Consider the following 22,525-nt stretch of genomic DNA (forward strand, 5'->3'; position numbering starts at 1 on the left):
AATGGCAAAACATTTACTTCAGAGTGCCTCTATACTTGGGGAAATGTGTGACAGACGTACTTAATCCAGTAGACCTGAGGTGGAGTAAATCCGCTATCTTCATCTTTAACCTTGTTAACATTACTTAAATCATAAACGGCTTTTCATCCACGGGGCTTTAGCTACACCAGTGAACAGCCATAGCTCCCTCTATGGGGCAGTATCTTTAAAGGGACACACTAAGATTACTTGTGTCAGCATTCTAGCTTAGCGGTGGCATTGTGTTGACACACAACAGATGAATATAAAATCTTACAAAAAACAAAAATGTGCTTGAAGCAAAGCCCTGCAAAAGTATTTTTTATATACACAAATATAGTACACACACACGCTCACACAATCTTGAGTGTCCCTCCCAGCAGGCACAATCACACTCAGGCAGATAATTCAGTGTCACAGAGAGCCTTGTCTCTGACCCTCTGGCCCCCTCTAGACAGAGGAAGCAGCTGGACAGGGACCCACGGCTGCCTAGAACTCACTTCCCTTGGGGAGCTTAAAGAAGAAGAGTCCCTCTCTGCCTCAGAGAATGACCAGCTGAGCATCAGTATGCCACTGTACGGCTATGTCCCTGTGTCCAGAAAGGCCTAAGCAGGATGAGAAAGTCTTCAAAATCTGCAGCAGCACAATGCTTTGAGTTAACACCCTGATGAAAAATATATCACAACTAGCTTGGTTTTGCAATTAGATCCATTCTATTCTGTGAATATTCTCTGCCCACAGCTCATAGGATTGGATTTTTTCTTTGTGATTGTGTTTGAATATTTACCTGCTGTTCAGAGGTGCAAACCACATTACTTACAAAAGATTTATTTTATAAAACAAGGACATATAGCTAATGATGTACCCATTTTGCACCCATGATTAGCAATGATTACACCCATTTTTAGGTCTAAGACACATCCATGCAGTTCTGTAAAACCTAGAACCTATACAGTATATGACAAAGGAATGACATTTTTCCAAGTAGAAATCTGCAGTAGCAGTGATAACCAGTACATGTAAACATACTGAGTGTGAGACTCGATATTTTTAAATGCACGCATGAACACATGCGCACACACACAGAGCCCCTTACTAAGTGCGTATTAATATTGTATGTTTAAATGGGAAGTGCTAAGATTTTTTCAATTGCCTTGGCAGCCTGATGAAATATTAAACATTCAGAGAGTTTTTGTTGTAGCGTAATACCAAGGAAGGGTAAACATGAAATAAATAACGGATTTTAAAGGAAATGTGACACATAATGCTGAAATACTTCCTTTTAGTTCAGACAGATATCACTTTTTCAAGATTTACAAATAGCCAACAAAAAAATTAAATGTACAGTTTTGGTGCATTTCAGCATCACTTAAATAAAGCAACTGAACTCACTCAATCGTAACTTCTGATTCCTGAATAGTGTTTGCACCGTTTGGTATGATTAGGCTTTTAATACATTGACATAGCTGCTATTACTAAGTTGGCTTTAAATCTTATGCATATTTGCCCCTGCCAGCTCTGCCATTAGCAGTTCCACAGAGATGCAGCGTCTCTCGCTACTGCATCTTAATCAAATCTTGAATCTTGATCTTAATCAAATGGGCACGATTAACTTTTTAAAAGAATTAACACTTTTATTCAAAAATGAAAAAGTCAAGAACAAGTACAAATATAAACAAAGCAGACAAGTCAATCTGAGTCCGAGTCGCTCTGAGTTTTAATGATCCGTTCTGTTGGACTTTCACTCAGGGTCCCAAAACTATGTGGTGGCCAGAGCTGTACGGGACAAAGGGCGACAAAGAAAGAATGGATTAAAAGAAAGAGAAGACTGGCATAAGTACAGAATAAAGGTGCTTCTAACCATATTGCACACTTTATCACACGGTGTGACACATTTGCTAATATGAATTTTAATGACACCATTGACATCATAGCAAATCCTGTGATTTCATCAGCTGTCATAGTAGGGCCTCCAGTGGAGTGCTGCTGTCCAATCAGATGGACAGAAGGTTGGCTGACCCGTTTACAGGGTCGTGGTTGATATGACATCCAGTGACACGACAACATAGCAGAATGGAAAGCTAAACAATATGTTGGCTAGGCTTTGGTCAATCAGATGCAGTTGCTTTGAACTTTTAACTGACTCATGGCATTAAATTGTGCTTAAAACAGACATTGTTTGATAATAACAATAATTTAAAAAAATAATAAAAGACTAGAAACACACACACACATATATAGGTTGGCCATGAGCTCAGTCACTAAAACTCTTATAGGAAGAAACTCCACAAATACCCCACACATTTGTTATGCTTTTTTAAATATACATATATGACAATGTAGAGTAGACCTCCCCCATTACCTTTAAGCAAACACGCCCTCGGATGAGGGCATAGGGAATTGGGCCATAGTTCCTTGAGTCAGTAGAATTCCTAAGGTTATCCCCTTCTAGCCACACATGGCCTTTTGGAACCTGGAAACATTGGCACAAAAGGCAAAAAAAAAAGTTCATAATGTAAACAACTCCAGTCCACAAAAACAGAATGAGATAGAAGTCTTATAGTCTTAAATTGCACCATTACTCAACCTTAAGAGACAAGTGATTTGATCTCATTTAGCGAGAACCCCTCCCCATATTCCAGACAACCCTCCCTCCTTAGCCTATCTTAACGTTAACCTGCTTGTCCCTCTTTAACCTTGCACCGTCTTAGGAGAGGGGTCATGGGTAACGGGCAGGGTCGGCGAGAAGGGATTTAGAAGAACTTCAAACAGGGTCATTAGGCTGTTGGCTGAGATCTGAGCCCCTTTTACCCAAGGAGGGCAAAGCCAGAGAGAGGCCTGAGATAGCTGGGCAGCAAAAAGAAAGGGAGCAAGAGAGGAAGAGAGAGAATGAGGGAGAGCTAAGCTGCGGCTAGCAGCAGTGTCCAAGGGTCTCCACCGCAGTCCGACCTGCCAGTGGGGCGGTCATCCGAGTGCTCTCTAATTCACAGTGACACCAATTATGATTAATCTCATCACTTTAGGAGAGTGGGCTTGTCAAGTCCCTAATTAAGTGCGCTGTCCTCCCTATATGTGCAGACAGGATCAACAACACATTATATTGTCATAATGGGCATCACAATCCGCGAGTCTATTTTTGTGTTGCCTAACTTTTTAACGGCAAAAGTACTCTGGAGGAAGAGAATAACGTGAATAAAGACAGAATATTATCCGCACTGAGGTGACGTCACATCTTTCCCTCTGTATTCCTTATCAGTCGGCTCTCTGATTAGAGTCTTGAGTACTACTGTGGGATGCTGCATTTCATTTCATATTTGATAATTGAGACAGATGATGTGACATAATCACAAGCCAGTGACACGTTGACCTAACACGAGGTAAACAACTCACTGAATAACGACGACACAAATGAATATCATTAAAGGAGTCATCTGAGAACCATATGTCAGCATGCTGGATTCTCACCATTACACCTCATTAACATGGTAACATATGCTGGCTCCCAAGCACAGGAAAAAGAAACACAACCGTTTGTCATCTGCCAAATCAGAACCCCCCGTTTCTCCACATTCTCATCTTTTTTTTAAATATTATCTCTACTGTGCTTATTTTAAAGGTTACTTAGTCAGTACCTCTTAAGAATTTGTGCGTAGTGTAAAAATCATTGAAAAGCAAAAACTCCTGATGGCAAAATTTCTATTTAAAGGCCTAATCAAAAACACTGATTCAGACCAGCAACGTCTGACTGACAACAGCACTTTGTTTCAGCGTTTATGAATCAAACCAAAACCTGAGTAAAGTCTGACTTTAAAGATCCACTAGGCAGTATTTCACCAAGTGAAAAAGTGAAGAGGTCTGAAACTTGAACCTGCTGCACTGCGACCAGCATGAGGATGAACGCTTATTCATATCACTTTGTAGGTGTGTGAATAATCCAAAGGAAAAAAAAATTAAAAAAAATAAATTAGCAGGTCAAGAGAAAATCTCTTAATTACAATGAAATGGATGCAAGATAGTCACAAACCAAACAATGCACATTTCAAAGAGTGTTTTTCAAAGAAAACTGCAGTTTCAGGCACAGGTAAAGAGAAGACTATGAGGAACGCTCGATTTCTTTTTGGGTACACATCAAGGTTGTAATTAAGATGTTTCTCTGTCCACAGGGTGTTGACATAAACCAGTAATTTGTCATTTTACCACATAATAGCACCAACATGTTTGATTTTGACAGAGGAGCCGTTATCAACAAATGTCATTTCTAACCACATGTATTTCCAAAAATCCTGTTAGGCTCAAAACCAGAGCTGTTGCAGTTAGAGGCGGAGTCACTTTGATCAGCTCCGCCTGCGACTCTGGTGTGATGGATGGCAATGACTGCACCCATCCTGTGGTTGCAGGTTGGGTTGACGCCAGGCATTGTGTAGCTGTCAGAGACATGTCGAGAAGAGCTGAAACAGGAGCTGTATTCACTGTGGTGGTGTGTTGTTTAACAGCTACACCATTAAAGTGCTCATTATGTTAACATGATTGGGCTGGGGAATTATGTTAAAGCTTAATACAGGAATACTGAGTTCATCTTTCATCATATTGCTCTGTCTATCTTTACTGCAAAGAACAGAAAGCCTAGCGTCATTTCATCGCTCTTATTTCTTGTCTCTCCATCTCTGGTATAATATTAGGGATCAAGTGTCATTGTTTTGACACAATAGCTCTGACACAGAAATCATTCCTAAAAGGTGACAGGGCAATTAGTGTGTTGTTGGATAGCTGAGGGTGGAGAGGGCCTGCCTGTCTGTCAGAACAGAAAATGAGGTGTTGACAGGGTGTAACACTCCCTTCCAAAATTCATCTTTACAGGTCCACCCATAATGCCTCACACTATTGTAATAATCACACAAACAGATCTATCCATCTGCTGGTGGGTAAAAAGCACCAAACACACATACTTGTGCAAACTGTAATTAATTATAATGACTTTGACTTAATCTAGCAAAGATGTTACAAAGAGACACTGCCCTTTTAAATAAATGCTCTACTTAAAAGTGAACAAAACAAAAAGCAAAACAACCAATGAAACTAACTGGTAACTGTGGTGTTGCACCTGCTTACACAAAGAGATATCCTGGTTTCTGAAACCCCAATATACACATTATATCTTTTACCGATCGTCAATGATGATGATAATTGGATCACTAGTTGGCAAGCTGTGATTCAGATGTTCTTAGTAACCTGATATATAATCCATCCAACTGAGATACTAAACCTCTGAATGGACTTAAATGAGTGAATTAAGGTGAAAGGACATGTAAAGTGAGTCTAAAGTCATATAATAATAGTTCTCCACCTAGTGGCAGATTTATTTATTAATTTTGATTGAGATATATATATATATATATATATATATATATATATATATATATATATATATATATATATATATATCCACTAGGTGGATATATATACACACACATATATGGAAGATTATATACGTATGTATATAGTATGAAAATGCTGTTTGTAAAAGAGAAAATATATACATATCCTTTTTCATCCAGTGAATGCCGCTTACAGGCCTTGTGTCTTAAGTCTTTTAAATACACAACAGATTTAAAAACCATGCAAGATAAAAATCTTCGGTTCACACATACACACAGACCCACACACACACAGCCTCCCGCCCATCAGTCTGTCCATTCGGCTGGCACTAACTCTAACAGGCTTCAGAGAGATTGCAGGCCTGAGCTGTGGGTGTTGGGGAGAGTAGTAATAGAAAAGCAATGACAGTGGTTTCAGCAGCAGAACCCCTGTTCACTCTCTGGTTTTATCACTGTTCTGAGGAAATATAGGTGTTGTCAAAACTGATATTTTGACCAATGACACAAAATGGATGTGTGTGGTCTAAAATGTAAACAACAGGATGATAGCCTATAGACTGTGGTACACACAAAGAATAAGCGAGGGACAGTTTTGCATTATGCATAGAGATTCTGCTTGTCATTTTTAGGGTGAAACAAACTATCAAGTGTTTTGCTGTAAACACCTTCTTCAATCACTTTCTATTTGCACTGTATCTTTTTAACCTTTTTTTCCCTTTCAAAGACAGTCACTGAGTTGTGGTTGTTTGAAGTAAAACTGCAAAGCCGCCACCAGAAACCTTACTTGGTAAATCAGGTAATCGCAATATGTATAAGAAAAGCAGCTAAGAAGCATGACATCTTCAGAAAATGTGGGCGTAATGATGATGATCGTGATGAAAAGATACTTACATATGTGTGGGTCTTGAACAAATCTGATGGGGAACTTGTGCAGACCTTGTCACCCTCCAATCCAATTACCCTTTTACAAATGTTCATATTTGGGTCAAATGGACTTTTTGCAATGACTATATCACCCCTGAAAGGAAACCATAAAACACGATTATTTAATAAGAAAATGCAAAAAATCCCATATGATCTAAGACACCATTTGAAATGACTAGTAGGATATTAGTATTGTTGTGCTTTCTTTTATTTTTAGGGGGAAAAAGCAGAGAAATGGTCACAAATCAAGCAGTGAATCACAAATGCACACTGAAATGTTAAAATGTGTGCTATAAATATTCTAAAATGCTTGCTGTCATCTTTTTTTCCCCGACTGCATAAACTAAGTGCAACCTACTTTTGTATTTTGCAAAGATGCCGACTCATCCGTTCAGAGAAGACAATATCCTCGTTGACAATGGTGGGCTCCATGGATGGACCAGAACACTGAATAAAAGCCAAAAAAAATTCTTTCTTAATTATTTCTTGTAAAAATAAAAAAAAGTCATTAAATCTGTAATCTTTTAATACGAACCACGACTAACTCTCCAATGTATTCAAAAGCACAGTGTGCAATGCAGCCATACTGGATTGTGTAGCCCACAAAACCAAAGGTCTTCCCCAGCACACGGCGGAACATCTCAACCTACAGAAGAAAGCAGCCATGGATTATAATGCACTGTCATCGAAGTACATGCTTGATCCATTTATGGTAGGCTTATGTTCTTTATGGGATTTCTAAAAACAAAAGCTGTTTTAGGGTTAATGCTTGAAGGTGTGGACAAGGTTGTCACAGTTGGCCTACTGCTAAGATGGCACATTCTATGGTGTTTCATTCACAGAGGCTGAGCGGCCAGTTCACACCAGAAAACTGCCCTGAACTTTGATCCTGCGTAGGATGGACCAATCAACACCTTGTGCTCAGGTGATGGACAAACACAGAAGCTGTGACACATCCAGCCAAGCAGCTCTGCACTGTCGGCAGCTAGTCCCTGACACTGTGCTGCCTCCATCACCACCACAGTCATTAGAGTAGTTATCAACTTCTGTCAGCACCATAGAAACAAAAAGACACCAAAAGCACCCAAACAACTGCCCTGCAAACACTGCCACATGAACACACACAATGAGCACCCATGTGTCTTCTAAGCAAACATCCCAGGCACACTTAGGTTATTGACTTTTACTCAAGCTGCAACCTGTGGGGTGGTTGGAGAAAAGAGAGGCAGTATTTACACACTGTTGTACAAAGTGCATATGCGAGCCCACACACACACAAACACACGCACACACACCCCTGCGTAAACACAAATGCAAACTGAAGAACAATAGATACAGCTTGGTTTTGATGTTGGCCTGCACCTCAAACATTTTCTTTTAGCTCACGCCGCTGTCCTGCCAGTCCACCACAGGGTAAAGAAATCTTCATTTCCATCTCTTCTTTTCCTCCTGTCTCTTTCCCTCTTTCTCTCTCCATGTCTTCTCTCCCTCCCAGGGTATTATTAACCAAAGCAAGCAGAGCGGAAACCAAAGCCCCAAATCCTCAGAGCTCTGGGAATGACTTCCCAAAGATGGACAAGGATTAGACCCCCGATTTCTCCTTTGCCCCCACCACCTCCACTCCCTTTCTCCCCAGGTTCTCAACAGACCGGGTGTCAGGTGGCTCTCCCAGCCCTGCCAAAGGTGTTACCCCTAATCCCATTACCCTCCTCCACTCCTCTCCACTCTCCACTCTCACACACACACACAATGCTCTCTCATTCATTCTAACTATACATCACCTATTATACCCTCTATTCTTTTATCCCTAGCATGGTTTGTCTCTGGTCTATTCACCAACCTTTCTGATCCAAAAAAGAGCAACTCCATCCTTTCACCTCCCTCTGTGCTGCTACTCTGTTTCTTTCCCCGATCACCACTGGCAACCCTCTGCTTTTCACTACTACTTCAAATGACAAAGCTTGAGCAGGTGAAGGGAGACATATACAGTCAGGACAGGGCCCAGATGAAGTGCCCTCTTCCACTTGCAGCTTGCTCCGGTCTTGTTCTGTTCCACAGGAACTATAAACTCAGTCCTCCCCCAGCTGGTACAATAACACCTCTGGCCCCATAATTCCTCTGTTGGGATGCAAATGGTCTAAAGGTTAATGTGAACCTCAGGTCTGCACGAAAGCAACATGTTCATCTATATTCGTCTAGCTCTCAGCTTACTCCACCAGGTTCTCTGCCATTCTGTTACTGTATTGCAGTCTCAGACATGATCTCACATGTGCTCTTCCCTCTGCTAGACCAGGGATCAGGAATCTTTGTTAGCACTTATTCTCAAAGCACAGTGGACAGCCTCCCGTACAGCTGCCCTCATATCTCTGTTTCATCACCCCCCTCCATTCCAGCATGCATTCATCATAGGTAGGGATTAAGGGACTTTGCATAACAAGATCACACGGCCAGTGACTGATATCAAGAGAGTCCATATGCAGCCGGCTGGTTTTCTGAGGCACCCTCTGTCATTGATAGTGTGTGTCTGTGCGTGTGCATGTGGTGTGTTGGTGTGTCAATGTGCACAGAGAATAGCATTACCTATGTGTTTCATGGCAAGTGTATATGTTAGCTGCAGAGACTCCACTGGGATTCAGAACAAGGTGGACATCCACAGAGACCTCTGATGTGATCTCTATTAGCTCTAAATCCCCTGGGCAAAGAGTCAGATAACCCACACTATCTCGGTCTTCTAATAACCAGCGCATGTTTATTAGGGGGATATCAACATTAAATGAATGCTGTATTACAGCTGTAAATTCACAAAAAGTCTCACTGTTAATCCAGGATTACATGCCAAACATGTTCATGGGAAAAAAAAAAAAAGCTAGTGTGGCGCTCGCTGCAGAACCATCTGTGGCCATTGGCCTCCCATTGTCACAGAACAGTGCTACAGTGACGAGAAAGGGGGAGCCCAAATGAGTAGCTTTTGATGGAAACATTTCATTGTGTGTTTAACTCTGTGATCTTACTCCTGAAGAAGCCCTGCTCATTCAGAGCAGAAATCATAAGTAGATGAATTAGGAGGGGGTGAATTCTGCTATACCAAATATGAGCATAAAGTGCTGCAGCAGTGGAAAAGCCTATCAGGACATTTAAACCTCTGTCAAAAACATTATTAGTCCAAAATTTGAGAACACATACATAAAAAAGGGTTCCTGAATATTGCAATGACAACAAGGAGAAAGAAATAAAAGCCAATCAAAAAAAAAAAAAAGTGTTTCCAATGTTTTCTCTTTAATTTCAGCAAAAGTAATGCTGCTTCAGTACTATCAGCTTACTAATGGATCGACATGAGATGTTTCTTAAAGGTTGTAATTAAGAAACTGAACTATATTATGTATTTGCTTGGAAAAAACATAGGGGGAAAACGCCTCAAAAATGAAGATAATCAGTGAAATGATTCCACTGCAGATTTGTTTCAATTAGAGTCTGCCAATATATGAACAGTAAACAAACAAACAAACAAACAAAAAAAACAACCCCAGAGAAAAACAGCCAAAAGCCAATAAAAGCTTATCACAACTGACACCTAATTAAACTCATATTATTGAAGCCATAAGGAAATATTCAGAAAGGAATTACGGCTACTAGTCTCAAGAGATTTGACCCTGCCATGGCTGAATAGTGTTAATTGATATACATGGCCAGTCTATTAGAGCCACAAAGGGAATTTCAATCCAAACAGCACACAAGGGCCTTGCGGTGGACTTCTTACACAACTAAATTAGGAAAACATGGGCTGAGAGAGAACTGGGCAACAGGGGGGCTAAGAGGCTTACGAGCCCCTTGTCAGATATTCTTCTTCTCCCTAAGGATCCCAGATGGAAGGGAGTCTGGAGAAGCAGGCAGAGCAGAGACGGGATGAATCCTACCTCTGATGTCTTCCTCTGGGCAGCAGAAGGCAGGGGAGGGTGGGGCATAAGTCCTGTTGCGCAGAGCTTGACTTGATCTTAATGTGAGCTATAAAAAGGAGGAGGCTTGGCAACACAGGGGGTCTGTTTCAACTATCAGTGCAATCACAGATAATCCTGCTGATTTAAACACAGACACCTGGCTTGATGGGGAGTGACAGATGTAAAAGTCCCAGTCACTGAGTACCATGTCTGGTCCCCATCTCTCCTAGGTCTGCCTTCTATCAGAAGCTTAATTGAAGGGACTGATCTCCATATTGCTCTTTTCATTGTTGCTAACGGCAACACAGCCGTGACACAGCTGAGCGAGGTTACTATTTGGGGCCGAGGATTTAAACCTGCAATCAATGGGTCAACCAGAGCAAATAATAGCAAAGTGATATGAATACAACTGCTATGAATTGAAAGGAAGTGTAGGTTGACAGAGTCCCTGGCCAATAATACTGAATGGGGGAAAAAAAAATCAGTCACTAAGCCTTATTGTGCAGAGCACAAGTGATTGTGTTGTGCTGGCCTTGTGCTGACAGATTTTATCTGGTGTTGTATCACATTCACAAAGTCGCTTGGGTTATGCACTGTCCAGCTAATGAAATGGCCTTTTATATTTTAACAACTACTGACAGGAACCTCAACTGTAAAGCAAACCTACAATTTTTAAAAATGCAATTTCCTTTGACTCATGTTTCCATACTTTCTACGTCCCTTTTGTATAGGTCAGCTAAATATGACTCACTGTATTTTAAAACTACATCTGTAGAAAAAAAAAACCAGGAAACCGAAATAAAGCTATTCAAAATATGGGATGGTGAATACATGGAAAAAGGCAAATCCTTAGACAAAATTAGTTGTGTACAAGACCTGTCCTATGCTGATTGCACTTGTTCCTTTAGAATAATGCTTTTCTTTCAGTGTTAACAAAACAAATAAGTGCATGTTGATGATAATCTTGCATCCTCCCAACACACAAACGGAGCCGCTTCTCGCAGTTCAATGCTGATGGCAGAATTAGACTAAAGAAATCCAAACAGTCAAACCAGGAAAGGTCTGACATGTTATGACTGCTGCCATTATATTGCTCAATCAGATACAGATTAAAATGACAAAAACACCACAGAAAAACACTAGATCACACTTTGAAAGGGGGGAAATTTGTGCTATTTTTTCTGCAGTTAGACTGCTTTGTGTACACTATCATACACTGAAGAGTGCAACAGAGCCAAAGGCTTAAACTGAGATTTAAGAGAATTAAAAAGGAGATGAAAGGAAATGTACAGAGAATGTAGGGAAAGAGACGCATTCATACATCCCGCAAGTTGCACTGCTGAAGCAGGTCCTCCTCCTTTTGAGACCCAGGCCAGTCAGCGCATCTTATTTGCCTCATATAGGCTTACCACAATGCCCAGCGTTGTCAGTCATGATATATTCCCTTGGTCCCCTGTCAGCACACATAAATCTCACAGTGCTGTCAAAACAGCAGGACTGTCTGCTGAGAGCATTTGTAAAGTGAGCAGTTGGGCAATTGTTTCCTCTGGAGCATCACAGCATCCTGCGATCTTATGCTGCCTCTGGCCTCTCTCTGCCACACAAACCTTTTTGCAGATGTCTTAAGGATCACACCATTCACTCACCAGTCAACTTTTCCTAACACTAGCTTTTCCTAACAAAACAGTAGGAGTTCTTCACAAAATAGTTTTTGTCATGAACTGCCAAATTCACATTTTGAATTCTCTGGAAAAGCACAAATGCTCCTGATATTATTCAATCCCATTCAAATTTCCCACGGCAGTGTGACAGTGAACTAGCATGCAGAATATGAGTACCTTGAAATCAAAGGAACTTACTGCAATTTATCAGCTTTTTATGTTATTATATATGTATCTGCCAAAAACCCATGTGCATTACACTCTACATAAAAGTTTAAATCTACCCTAAAAACTGACTTCTGATCACACTAAAGCAGTCAAACTATACTTAATTATTGTAAATTAATCCTACTGGCAACAGAGATGCAAACAGCTACTTGAGCATGTTGAATAAAATTAAAAATAAACTAATTAGGTGCAAGGGTTTTTGGAAGAATAACAGTAATAATATAATTTTTGATAATGCCTTCAATTCCACATAAAGGCTAACACAAATGTCTCCTATTCCATTATTTACCTTCACCTTCAACGGCCACAGTCATAAATACATTTGACATGAGAAACAGATTACAGGTTGGGACAGGGGCATGTGTACTATTATGTTATATCACATTTATCTCAGTTACTGGATATTGTTTTAGGGTTGGGAAACTAAGAAAAACATTTTTCATGCTATTGCTTGATGTAGTTTTTTACTGGCTTCCTGGGGCCTCTTCTTTAATCTGCAAATATTTTCCAGTTGTTGTCTGGTCTTGATTGCACAAAGGCCAGTTTAACACTGGGTCTGTGGAGCTATACTTTTATAATCTATGATTTGATACTACTTGCTGAAAAAAAGCAAGGCCTCCCTTGAAAAGGTTGTTGTCTATGGGGTGGCTGCAGCTCAGGTGGCAGAGCGCTTACTAACCAGGTTTGTGGTTTGATCCCAGTCTGCTCCAGTCTGCATGCCAAATATCCTTGGGCGAGATACTAACACCAAGTTGCTCTCTGAAGCACTTGTTGTTGATTGATTTGTTGCTAGTTGTCCTTTTGCTTTTTAACACACAACCTTTTATTCTTTTAAAGTCCCTGTGTTAATTCCTGGCATAAAATTAAAACATTAATTGGGCTTGAATACTTTGAAAATCCTTACATCAAGATGGCCATCCTTTAATGCAAAACAGAATATAAAAACAACAAATCACTACTACAAATATTGTGATGTACTTTTTTACAGCGCAATAGAGAACTGTGCAAGTCTTAAGTCCCATAATTTAATGGGAAAATGGTAAATAGGTACAGTTTGAGCAAACATGCTCAAACATACAATATATAGATATATATAATACAATATATAAGCTCCCCCCCAAAAAAAAGCGTTTGAAAGTCAACATTTGGTATGACCACCTGTATTCTTCAACACAGACTGAATTCTCTTAGACAAGCTTTCTTTCATTAGTCTCCAGGAATAGTTTTACATCTTCTTAAAAGTTCTTTTTTGGATGTTGGCTGCCTTTTGTATCATTCTCTGACAAGATGACCCCACACTAATTCAGTAATGTTGAGGTCCAGGCTCTGGGCTGGCCAGTCAGTGACTGATATTGCACGTTTTCTGTGTTCATAATTCCATCAATCTTGAAAAGATCCCCTACAGCACTGGCTGCATGCAGCTTCAAACCACAACAGAGCCTCCGCCGTATATTTTAAAGATACCTGTATATGTTCATCGGTGTACCCTTCTCTTGACCTCTATACATAATGATAATTTGAACTAAAAATTAAAAATTTGGATTCATCATTTGACAATACCTATTGCCACTGATTTTCAGTCCAGTCTTTGTGTAATTTAGCATACCTCCGCTTTTTATCCGTTTCCCTTCATTAGGAATGTCTTCTTGACAGCCACCCTTCCAGTGAGATTATTTTTAAGTATTTTTTTTTAACCATTGCTTATGGACATGACTTTCAGATACAATAAATCTCCTGTAGATATTGAGGAGTGGCTTAATACCGCAACACATTATCGTACATTATCACGAAATATTCATATTATTTAGAATTTCAACGTAATGCATTTGTGTATTAAATTACAAAACGATTTAAATAGTCTCTTTTACAAATATTTTAACACTGTATAGTATAAAGGTAAAGCAATTCAGTTTAAGCTGCTTAACATACAAGTATTGTCATTCATTAACGTATTTATAAAACACAATGTTCAGATTTAGTGTAACGAGGTCATAATCAGGAGACGCGATATACTTTTAGGGACTGAGCGACTTCTGAATAACTCCTGTTATAATAACAACAACAGATAAGCTTAGGTTTTTGTAGAAAAATATAAAAACAAGACATTTAAACTATATAATGAGTGGAGTTGTACTCACTTTGTAGCGTGTGACTAAAAGCTCTCACCGGGCACTTACAATAACAGTTGAACTTCCCTTTTACGACTTCCAGGAGCGGCACTGTAACAACAGCGGATGTCATTGGTTGAGCCTCACCAAACTCCTATTTGATTGGATAACACGTGCCAAAACATCAGCACGCGTCAGCACGTTACTGACAGTATGGCAGCCCCCGTGAATAGTGTGGGTAAACCCTCAGCCGAACGTCCACCGTTCAATAGTACGAGTTTTCAGAAGAAAACAAGGAGCAAGTTAATATCCATACCTGGTACTAGACCTTCGGTTCAAAATGGACAGCTCCTAGTCTCCACCGGTGTCACGTCACTCGACTATTTGCTCGGTCAGTCTATCATTAGGATGCTAGCTACAAAGGCTAGCAGTATTTCTCAATCTAACTTTCGCATGCTGGATTTCACGTTACTGCAACGTACTGTATTCATATTATCAATGCAATGAGAATGAGAAGAAAAGCCATTATATTAAGGACGAGTTATGACGTTTGACATTGCCAGGACAAGACAAATATGCTTTTATTTTAAACGCATAATGCATCTTCTAATTAGTACTAGATGGAAAAGCTGTCTGTGAGAAAACAGTGAAAACAACTAGGTAATTTTCACAATAAATGTTGATTATAACAAAATACCCAGAGGGCCTTATTCATTCCCAGTTAAATCCATTTCCCTATTAATTTTTGTGGACATTATATAATCAGTTACATTCTTATTAGTTGTCTTGCACTGTGGTAAGCTAATTCGATAGTGTGGCACCTGCTGAGTTGTTGCTTTTCTTAATTCAGACTAAATCTATTAAGGCCACTTTAGTCTTAGGTTAGGTGTGGGTTAAATGGAGCAAAAAAAAAAAGGATATCTGCCATTTTAAGGTCTAACTCTTAATGAAGCTCCTGGCATAACAAAATAGGGCAGGTTTATTATTCAAATAGTCATTTCTGTAAAAAGTACGGTTGCCTGAAAGCATCTAACAGTTGAAAAAAAAAAGTACTACAATTATATTCACATGTTCATGTTGTCTCTGCCAGCTAAACCTGTGAAAAAATATTTCTCCACAACGTCAAAATACTCTCTAGTTATGACAGAACCTTTGTGACAACTGTACTGTCTATTAATTGTTTACCTGTCTGTCAGTATGTTGCACCTGTCGTTCTAATTTGTCATTTGACAAACGTTTTGTCAGATGAGCAGCTGATGTGGCCATCAAAATAGTTTTTCACAGAAAGTACAGTTCCTGGTTGAACAGACAGACAAATGTTTTGACGCGTCTTTACTGAACAGTGATTGGCAGTGCTCGTGGAAACATAATCTTGTCACGACTTGGAGCTTGTAGAGAGTTGCTGTTGTGCTCACTGGGTTCATGGGTTCATTTGACATAGTGACAAGTCTAAGTGTCTCTTGTGTAGATCCAAAAGGACAGAGATGTTAGCAGCAGTTGAACAAAAGGAGGGTTCATAGTGATTTGGATATATTGTATATATGAGACTAACATGTAAACAATATTTTGTTTTTTGTTTCCGCAAACAGGTGGTGGATTAGCAGTTGGAACAGTGCTTCTCATAGGTGAGCATGTCACTTTAAATGTCTAAGTATTGACTAGTTTATGGTTTCTGTTAATTGGACCAAAGAGCAAGAGGAGGTCCTTTTTTACCAGCTGCTATAAGACTGTTTAATGTACAGTGATGCCAGTATGATGTTATCTATGTTTTGCATACTTGCTAATTAGTTAGTGGCTGTTATTTATACATGTATTAACATTATTATGATTAAATATTGGTTTGGTCTTTGAGATATGTGGTAGCAGACATGTGTTGCTACTCTGGCAATAAAGGATCTATCTAGCTAGCTAGCTACCTAGCTCACTATCTAGCTATCCTGTTAATTCAGGTTGAATGGGCTCAATATGAGAAAGCTTGAAATCAGTCTTAAAAGATAATTAAATATTTAGGGGTCCAAGTAACAAATAGTTCTAATCACCAAACAGACACTGTAATTTTTCAGCGTCTTCCTTCTTCTTCCTATTATTATTATTGCTCCAGTGTTTTACTCCACACATCTTCAGAAATGCTAGGGTCTGCTGAGTGACTTGAATTGAATCAATAGAACGTGTTTGTGAGGCTTTGTGTTGATGTCTGCATCCACTGCAGTTTGTTGTGAATGCAAGGATCTGTCCAGCCACAATGCAACAAATATACAAACTTCACATGCTTCCTCCAATCAGACTCCAACTCAGTTAAACATATCCCTGCTGCCCACAGCTGTCAGGAAGTTTAATCCTAAAATTTTGGGTCAAAAGTGAAGCTTTGGCAGCCCTAAAATTGTTTTGATTCCTTTTCTTATAAATTATATTTCTGCCATAAAATTGTTTGTGCAACAAAATAATTTCTTGATACAGTCATATAAAAAAGAATGTTTTCTCAGGACTCTGTAGTTATGTGAAAAATTAAGTATATACCCCATGATTCAGTAGCTTATAGAACCACTTTTAGCAGCAATAACTTGAAAGAATCATTTTCACATTGTTGTGAATGAGTTGGTCTACTTTTTTTTACAATGTTGCTTCAGTTCATTAAGATTTGTGGGTATGTGTTCATGCACTGCTCTCTTACAGCCTTTTAAGGTTCTTTAAAAACAAGCCATACTTGGTCAGTCTTTTTCTAACTGCACTGTCATGAACTTTTAACATTTAACATGCTAACTAAGCCCTCTGGATTCTGAGATGTAGGTCTGGCCTTGGGATGAATTTGCTAGGACTTTCACTGTTTTCCAGTTGAGAGCAATGTTTCTTACTGTGGACTCCAAGCTATTTGATTTTGCTGCTGTCTTTCCTTCTTAGTATTATTTACAGAAGTGGTCACACTTGCTGACAGACAGTTAAGTGAGTTAAGTTATTCAAGTTCATTTGATTAGCAGCGCCCTTTTAATTCCTATGGAATAGGGCTGAACGATATATCGCATTTGCGATAATATCGCGACATGATCAAGTGCAATTTTCTAACCGCAAAGGCTGCGATTATACTCTGGACATGTCCAAATTCATGGGCTGCATCCTCCTGAGGCCGCATTTGTAGACCGATTACGTCACAGCGACGCGCCGAAGGCTGTCCAAATTACTACCATATCCCAGAATTCATAGCGCGGCCCAGCCAAACTCCAGTTTCCAGCAATGGCGGCCGCTACTAAGTTTTAAAATTACTCATACTAATCTTTCTGGGTCACAAAATAAACTTTTAACATATTTTCAGGCGAGAAAGTAGTTGTGTAAACATCAAATATCTGCTCGGTTTATCAAGATATCCCATATTTGCAAAAGTGCTTCGACGTTTTCAGAGGCGTCTGCTACCCACCAGCTCGACAGCTAGCCGGGAGCTCGAGGGTTACTGATGCGGCCGAGAGCGGCACAACTCCCGGCACATCATTTTCAGATCACCGCGGAGTTTCGCTGCTCGGGTTAAACGTAATATATAAGTCACTTAGACAACCTAAAAATGTTATTGTTGGGCTTTTTTCAGTGTTTTGTTTGTTCGTGAGTAAATCGGTTTGGCTGAGATTAAAGTTATTAGATTAGATAAAATAAAACTTTATTAATCCCCCGGGTGGGTTCCTCCTTGGTTTTCACACAGCTGACTAAACGTCAAACAGAAAACTTATTAAACAGAAGTATGAGACAGTCGAGAATTTACACCAGTGTCTGGTTATATTTTAGATAGCAAGAAGCAGACGGCCGAGTTTATTAAACTCCACCGAGACAGCGGTGACGCTAATCAGAACTAGACCGTCCAATTTCACGCCTTTAAACTTTAAAGGCGTGTTTGTGTGTGTGTTTATACAATTGCTATTATGTTTGAACTTTATGTGTAATGTTACTGACTGCAGAGATCAGTAAGATGTGTATATTTTTTATTTATTAGTTTTATTTATTTAATATTATTTTTTAATTGAATGACTGTCTAGTAGTTCACAGATGTCGAAAAACTGAGTGTGGTAAAGCCACTGATTTTGTTTATGTATATTTCTGCAATCTGCACATTGTACTGACTTTAATTTTAATGTTTACACCAGGGTTCCTTGTCAGCACTTTATGCTCAGATGTTTGTAAGCTAAAAATAAACTATTGTGTATGTTCAAATATACTGTTGTGATTGAAGAAGTTAAATAAAAATGTCAGTCATCAATTCATGCATCACCTCATGTCATCATAACAGAGGTCTGTCTTCCAGGAAAGAACAGTTTAAAATTAATGTAATATAGTATTGGCCATACTATATGATGTATTGCTTGTCTTTGTTTAATAATACAGAAGACAAAGACCTTAAAAAATAATCGCATATCGCATCGCAATCGCAATATTGGGGCAAAAAATCGCAATTAGATTATTTTCCATAATCGTTCAGCCCTACTATGGAAGCAGTAAGAGTGTACTTAGTTTTTCACATGACTGCATAAAGCTATGTGGAAACTTTCATCTTCACCTTACTGTATATTAAGCCTCAATATGTGTGCAAAGGCATTTTAGGTTTTTATATTTATTTTACCAAATTAAATTAAATAATACAACATATTACAAACATACAAAATATAAGAAATAGCTCTAATATATACAAATAGCTCAATTATAAATATCCAGAATATTACAAAGATTAAAGATATATGATTGACATTCTACTCTAAACTGTAAACTTTAAAAGCTTTGTTATTTTGTTGTTTTCACTGTAGAGGATGTTCAAAAGGGTGTAACTTGTGTACTGTGCATTACATGGAGGAGTTGTACTGGGAGCCACAGGCAGGAATGTCGTTCAGTGGTGCATTTGGGTCAAGTCATTCTCTCACTGAACATGCTCCTGTGACTGGTCAGCACATCATGGTCTGGGTGGGAGTGGATGTTTCCCACAATGCTGTTGTCCATCATTGTCCTTATCTTGGACAACATCCATCTCTCCAACACTACTTTAAGGGAGCTCCATCCAGCTCCATCCCTGCATCCCTTCCTGTAGAGTGCAGTGGTGTTTTTAACCCAGTCCAGTTTATTATCAATGTGTACTCCGAGGTTTTTATAGTCCTCCGCAATGTCCAGATCGAACCCCTGGATTGAAACAGGAATCACAGGTTTCCTGGTCCTCCTAAACCATCAATTCTTTGGTCTTTGTCACATTGAGCTGCAGATGATGGTGCTCACACCATGTGACAAAGGAGTCCACCAGCCCGGTACTCTGTCTCATCACCCTCAAAGGTGCATTCAACCATTCTAGAGTCATCAGAATACTGAAGATGGCAGGTCTCTGTGTAGTGGCTGAAGTCTGTGGTGTAGAGGGTAAACAGGAAAGGGGAGAGGACAGTCCCGTGTGGTGCCCGGTGTTGCTGATCACCTTTTCAGACACACAATATTGAAGATGCACATATTGTAGTCTTTCTGTCAGGTGCTCAACAATCCAGGACACAAGAGAGGCATCCACCTGCATCACTTTCAGCTTATTGCCCAGTAGGGTCGGCCTTATGATATTGAATCCACTGGAAAATTCGAAAAACATGACTTACAGTGCTCAACAGCTTCAGTCCACCCGTTACAAAGCTTTCTAAGTTCTTGAATCAACTTTTCTTGAAAATCTTCTCAATGGCATTCCTTTTCTTGTCTCTTGTTCATCTTTTCCTGTCACATTTTCCAGTCAAGTTAACATTAATATGCTTTGATACAGCACTTTGAGAACAGCCAGCCTTTTAAGCAGTGACCTTCTTTGTCTTATGGTCCTTGTGGAGTATGTCGGTAATCATCATGTGGACAACTTTCAAGTCAGCAGTCTTCATCATGATTGCGATTGTTTATACTGAATGACACCAAGAGATATACGATATTTTTGCAGGACCTGAACACAGAGATAAATAATCTAATAATTTCAGGTATTCAAAGAAAAAAAAGTTTTAAAATATTCCACTTTATGTGATTAATATAGAAGACATGAAATTCTGCCTTTTGGAATTCAGTCTGTTGCATAATTAGCTTTTTAGAAACTCTCCGCAGCAGTTTCAATGAAGAGATTTCAAGGCACATAGTTACTTTATCCTCTATATTCCTTTGGGATCAATAAAGTTATTCTTATTCTTTATTCTTATATTCATATATTCATTCGTGTAGAGCCAAAATTAAATGTATTCCTGAAATGAAATCAGCAAGCTACAGCTGACAATATTGTTGGTTGTTCTCTCCATCTTTGTCTTTAACATGTCGCTGTCTAGCAGAATGGCAAATAGACTGATGACCCTTTGGTCTCCAGTTAGAATCCCAGGTGTTCACACTTCTACTGTGATCCTTAATTAATATGCTCATCTGCAGATGTGTTATAGAACTTTTCAGAATTACATTCAAAGCAAGTGGATTTTCTGGGGACATAAATGTCTTCCACTGTATTATTATTGTTATTATTATCATTCATCATAGGCTAGGCTATATGCACTGGTGGACAGTAAGGTTAAGATAGTCATGTTTCCCCTTGAAGCTGTAATTTGTGTGTAGCCAAGGCCTATACCAACTGATGATATTGCTTTGCCCTTTAATTCATCCCCCCAATCGATGCAGGAGTCAGTGATTACACACTAATGCGTTCTTCCCTTCCATTTTGTGAATCAATGTACGGTTGGTTTCATCTGGTAATGAGAGACACAGTAAAGGTGAAATGCGTGTGTGTGCATTCTCTTGTGTTTGTCTCTCAAAGAGTGGTGTGTGTGTGTGTGTGTGTGTGTGTGTGTGTGTGTGTGTGAGAGAGAGAGAGAGATGGTGTGTGTGTGTACACTGTGGTGTCTCTGTGTCTGTTTTGTTGTGTGGGTGGGTGGAATGGGGGGAGTTTGGAGTGTGTGTTTGTTTGTGTTTGTTTCAGGCAGTCGTCTCCTACACTCTGCCCCTTTAGCTGTGATGGCCTGTTTGTGAGACACAGACATAAAATTATCAGACTGGTCGTTGTCTGCCTTTGAAGTGTCTTGAGCTGTCCATCCTGATTTGTCATCCAGAGGGGGATCAGTCCAGTATGGCTGCTGTCTGAAGATCTCTCATCTCTGTGTTTTTTGCAAGAGGAGGAACAAAGCCTCCAAGCTTTTATTAGTTTGGTCATGTATGGTCTCATTCTTATAGTTTTAGTAAATGTCTCTTTTCTTTAATCAGCCATCACCGTTAAATTTCACTACATTTTATGACATGTGAATAAAGGTGCTCTTTGACTATATACATATGGACTATGTTGAGAATTGACCACAATGTGGATGGTGATTGAGAAGATGACATGTTTAACTGTTATTATTATGGTAGAATTTCCTGCTAGGATGCTTAGTGGCATAGGTGGCTTGAAGAGGCCTTAAGAGTTGGTTGGATGCCAGTTGGTTCAGTTTAGTCAGATTTAGATGAAAAACAAAAGATAACTGAAGGGTATATTATGAAGTAAGGAAGTTCAACATAGCTGGGGTTTCTTTGTGTTGGCTGGCTTGACAAAATCTAAATCCCCAGTCAGAGATAACGGGTATCACAACAGTAGTTGACAACTTCAAGCTATGTGCATGCTCGCATAAAAAAAGGAGGATTTCACAAGTCATATGACTGTATTTTCTGCACAAATTGATCCCTACGAGTGCCACCTACTTCAGTTGGAGACATTAACAATTAATGATGATAGAACACAAAAAAAATCTAATAGCAAAAGACGAGAGATTAATGCTACAGAAAGTGATTAATATTGGGATTTAGCACAAAGCAATAAAATAAACATTTTCACTTTAGTTATTTTTATTTCTGATGTGACATCCGTAGATTAGATATTTGAAACTTTAAACTCAATACGTTTTAATATTAAACTGTCCCAGAGCCTACTGAAAGAGATGTGAAAATCACTCGTTTTTTTGCCAAATCAAAATAAAATTATTTTTATTGGTTGAATGGGTATTCTTGGTGATAAATAACTCAGTTAAGGCTTAATATAGCTCACATATACGTTAATATTCCTTCGTAATATATGGTAAACAAAAAACTTTATAAGAAGTGATAAAAGCAAAGAAAAATCAAGTAAAGGTTCTCAGTTAAAACTCGATAATAATTACGTATAAATCAAGTGTATGTTATGAGGGAATTGTGAACAATAACATGAATCATGTAGGTCTTATAAGACTTACATATAAATTAAAAGTATTTTCTTTTGGAGGAAATAGAGATGTTTTTTCTATGTATTTTCTCTATGA

At 39.1% G+C, this 22,525-nt stretch overlaps 2 protein-coding genes across 3 annotated transcripts in view; one reads left to right on the forward strand and one right to left on the reverse strand.

Moving 5' to 3' along the window:
• Positions 1–1,283: 1,283 nt before the first annotated feature.
• immp1l (inner mitochondrial membrane peptidase subunit 1) lies at positions 1,284–14,362 on the reverse strand. Of its 2 annotated transcripts, none has more exons than XM_085268076.1 (6): positions 14,280–14,362; positions 6,853–6,963; positions 6,676–6,764; positions 6,285–6,411; positions 2,381–2,491; positions 1,284–1,794 (listed from the first exon to the last, which is right to left on the reverse strand). In XM_085268076.1, the coding sequence occupies exons 2-6, from the start codon at positions 6,955–6,957 to the stop codon at positions 1,708–1,710; spliced, it is 519 nt and encodes a 172-aa protein (XP_085124202.1). In that variant the 5' UTR covers positions 6,958–6,963; positions 14,280–14,362; the 3' UTR covers positions 1,284–1,707. The 2 variants fall into 2 exon arrangements, with proteins under 2 accessions (XP_085124202.1, XP_085124197.1); XM_085268071.1 differs by lacking the exon at positions 14,280–14,362 and adding an exon at positions 10,232–10,250.
• A 93-nt stretch (positions 14,363–14,455) lies between these two features.
• Positions 14,456–22,525, forward strand: part of elp4 (elongator acetyltransferase complex subunit 4) — a 54,796-nt gene continuing 46,726 nt past the window's right edge. The window contains exons 1-2 of the mRNA XM_085268065.1: positions 14,456–14,640; positions 15,839–15,874. Coding sequence (XP_085124191.1) covers positions 14,463–14,640; positions 15,839–15,874 — 214 coding nt within the window. The 5' untranslated portion in view covers positions 14,456–14,462. The remainder of the gene's footprint in view (positions 14,641–15,838; positions 15,875–22,525) is intronic.

Source organism: Mchenga conophoros, linkage group LG1, assembly GCF_057382185.1.
Source record: "Mchenga conophoros isolate Kocher_MC1m ecotype Shallow Benthic linkage group LG1, M_conophoros_male_GT1.1, whole genome shotgun sequence".
In the NCBI taxonomy this organism is placed as follows: domain Eukaryota; kingdom Metazoa; phylum Chordata; class Actinopteri; order Cichliformes; family Cichlidae; genus Mchenga; species Mchenga conophoros.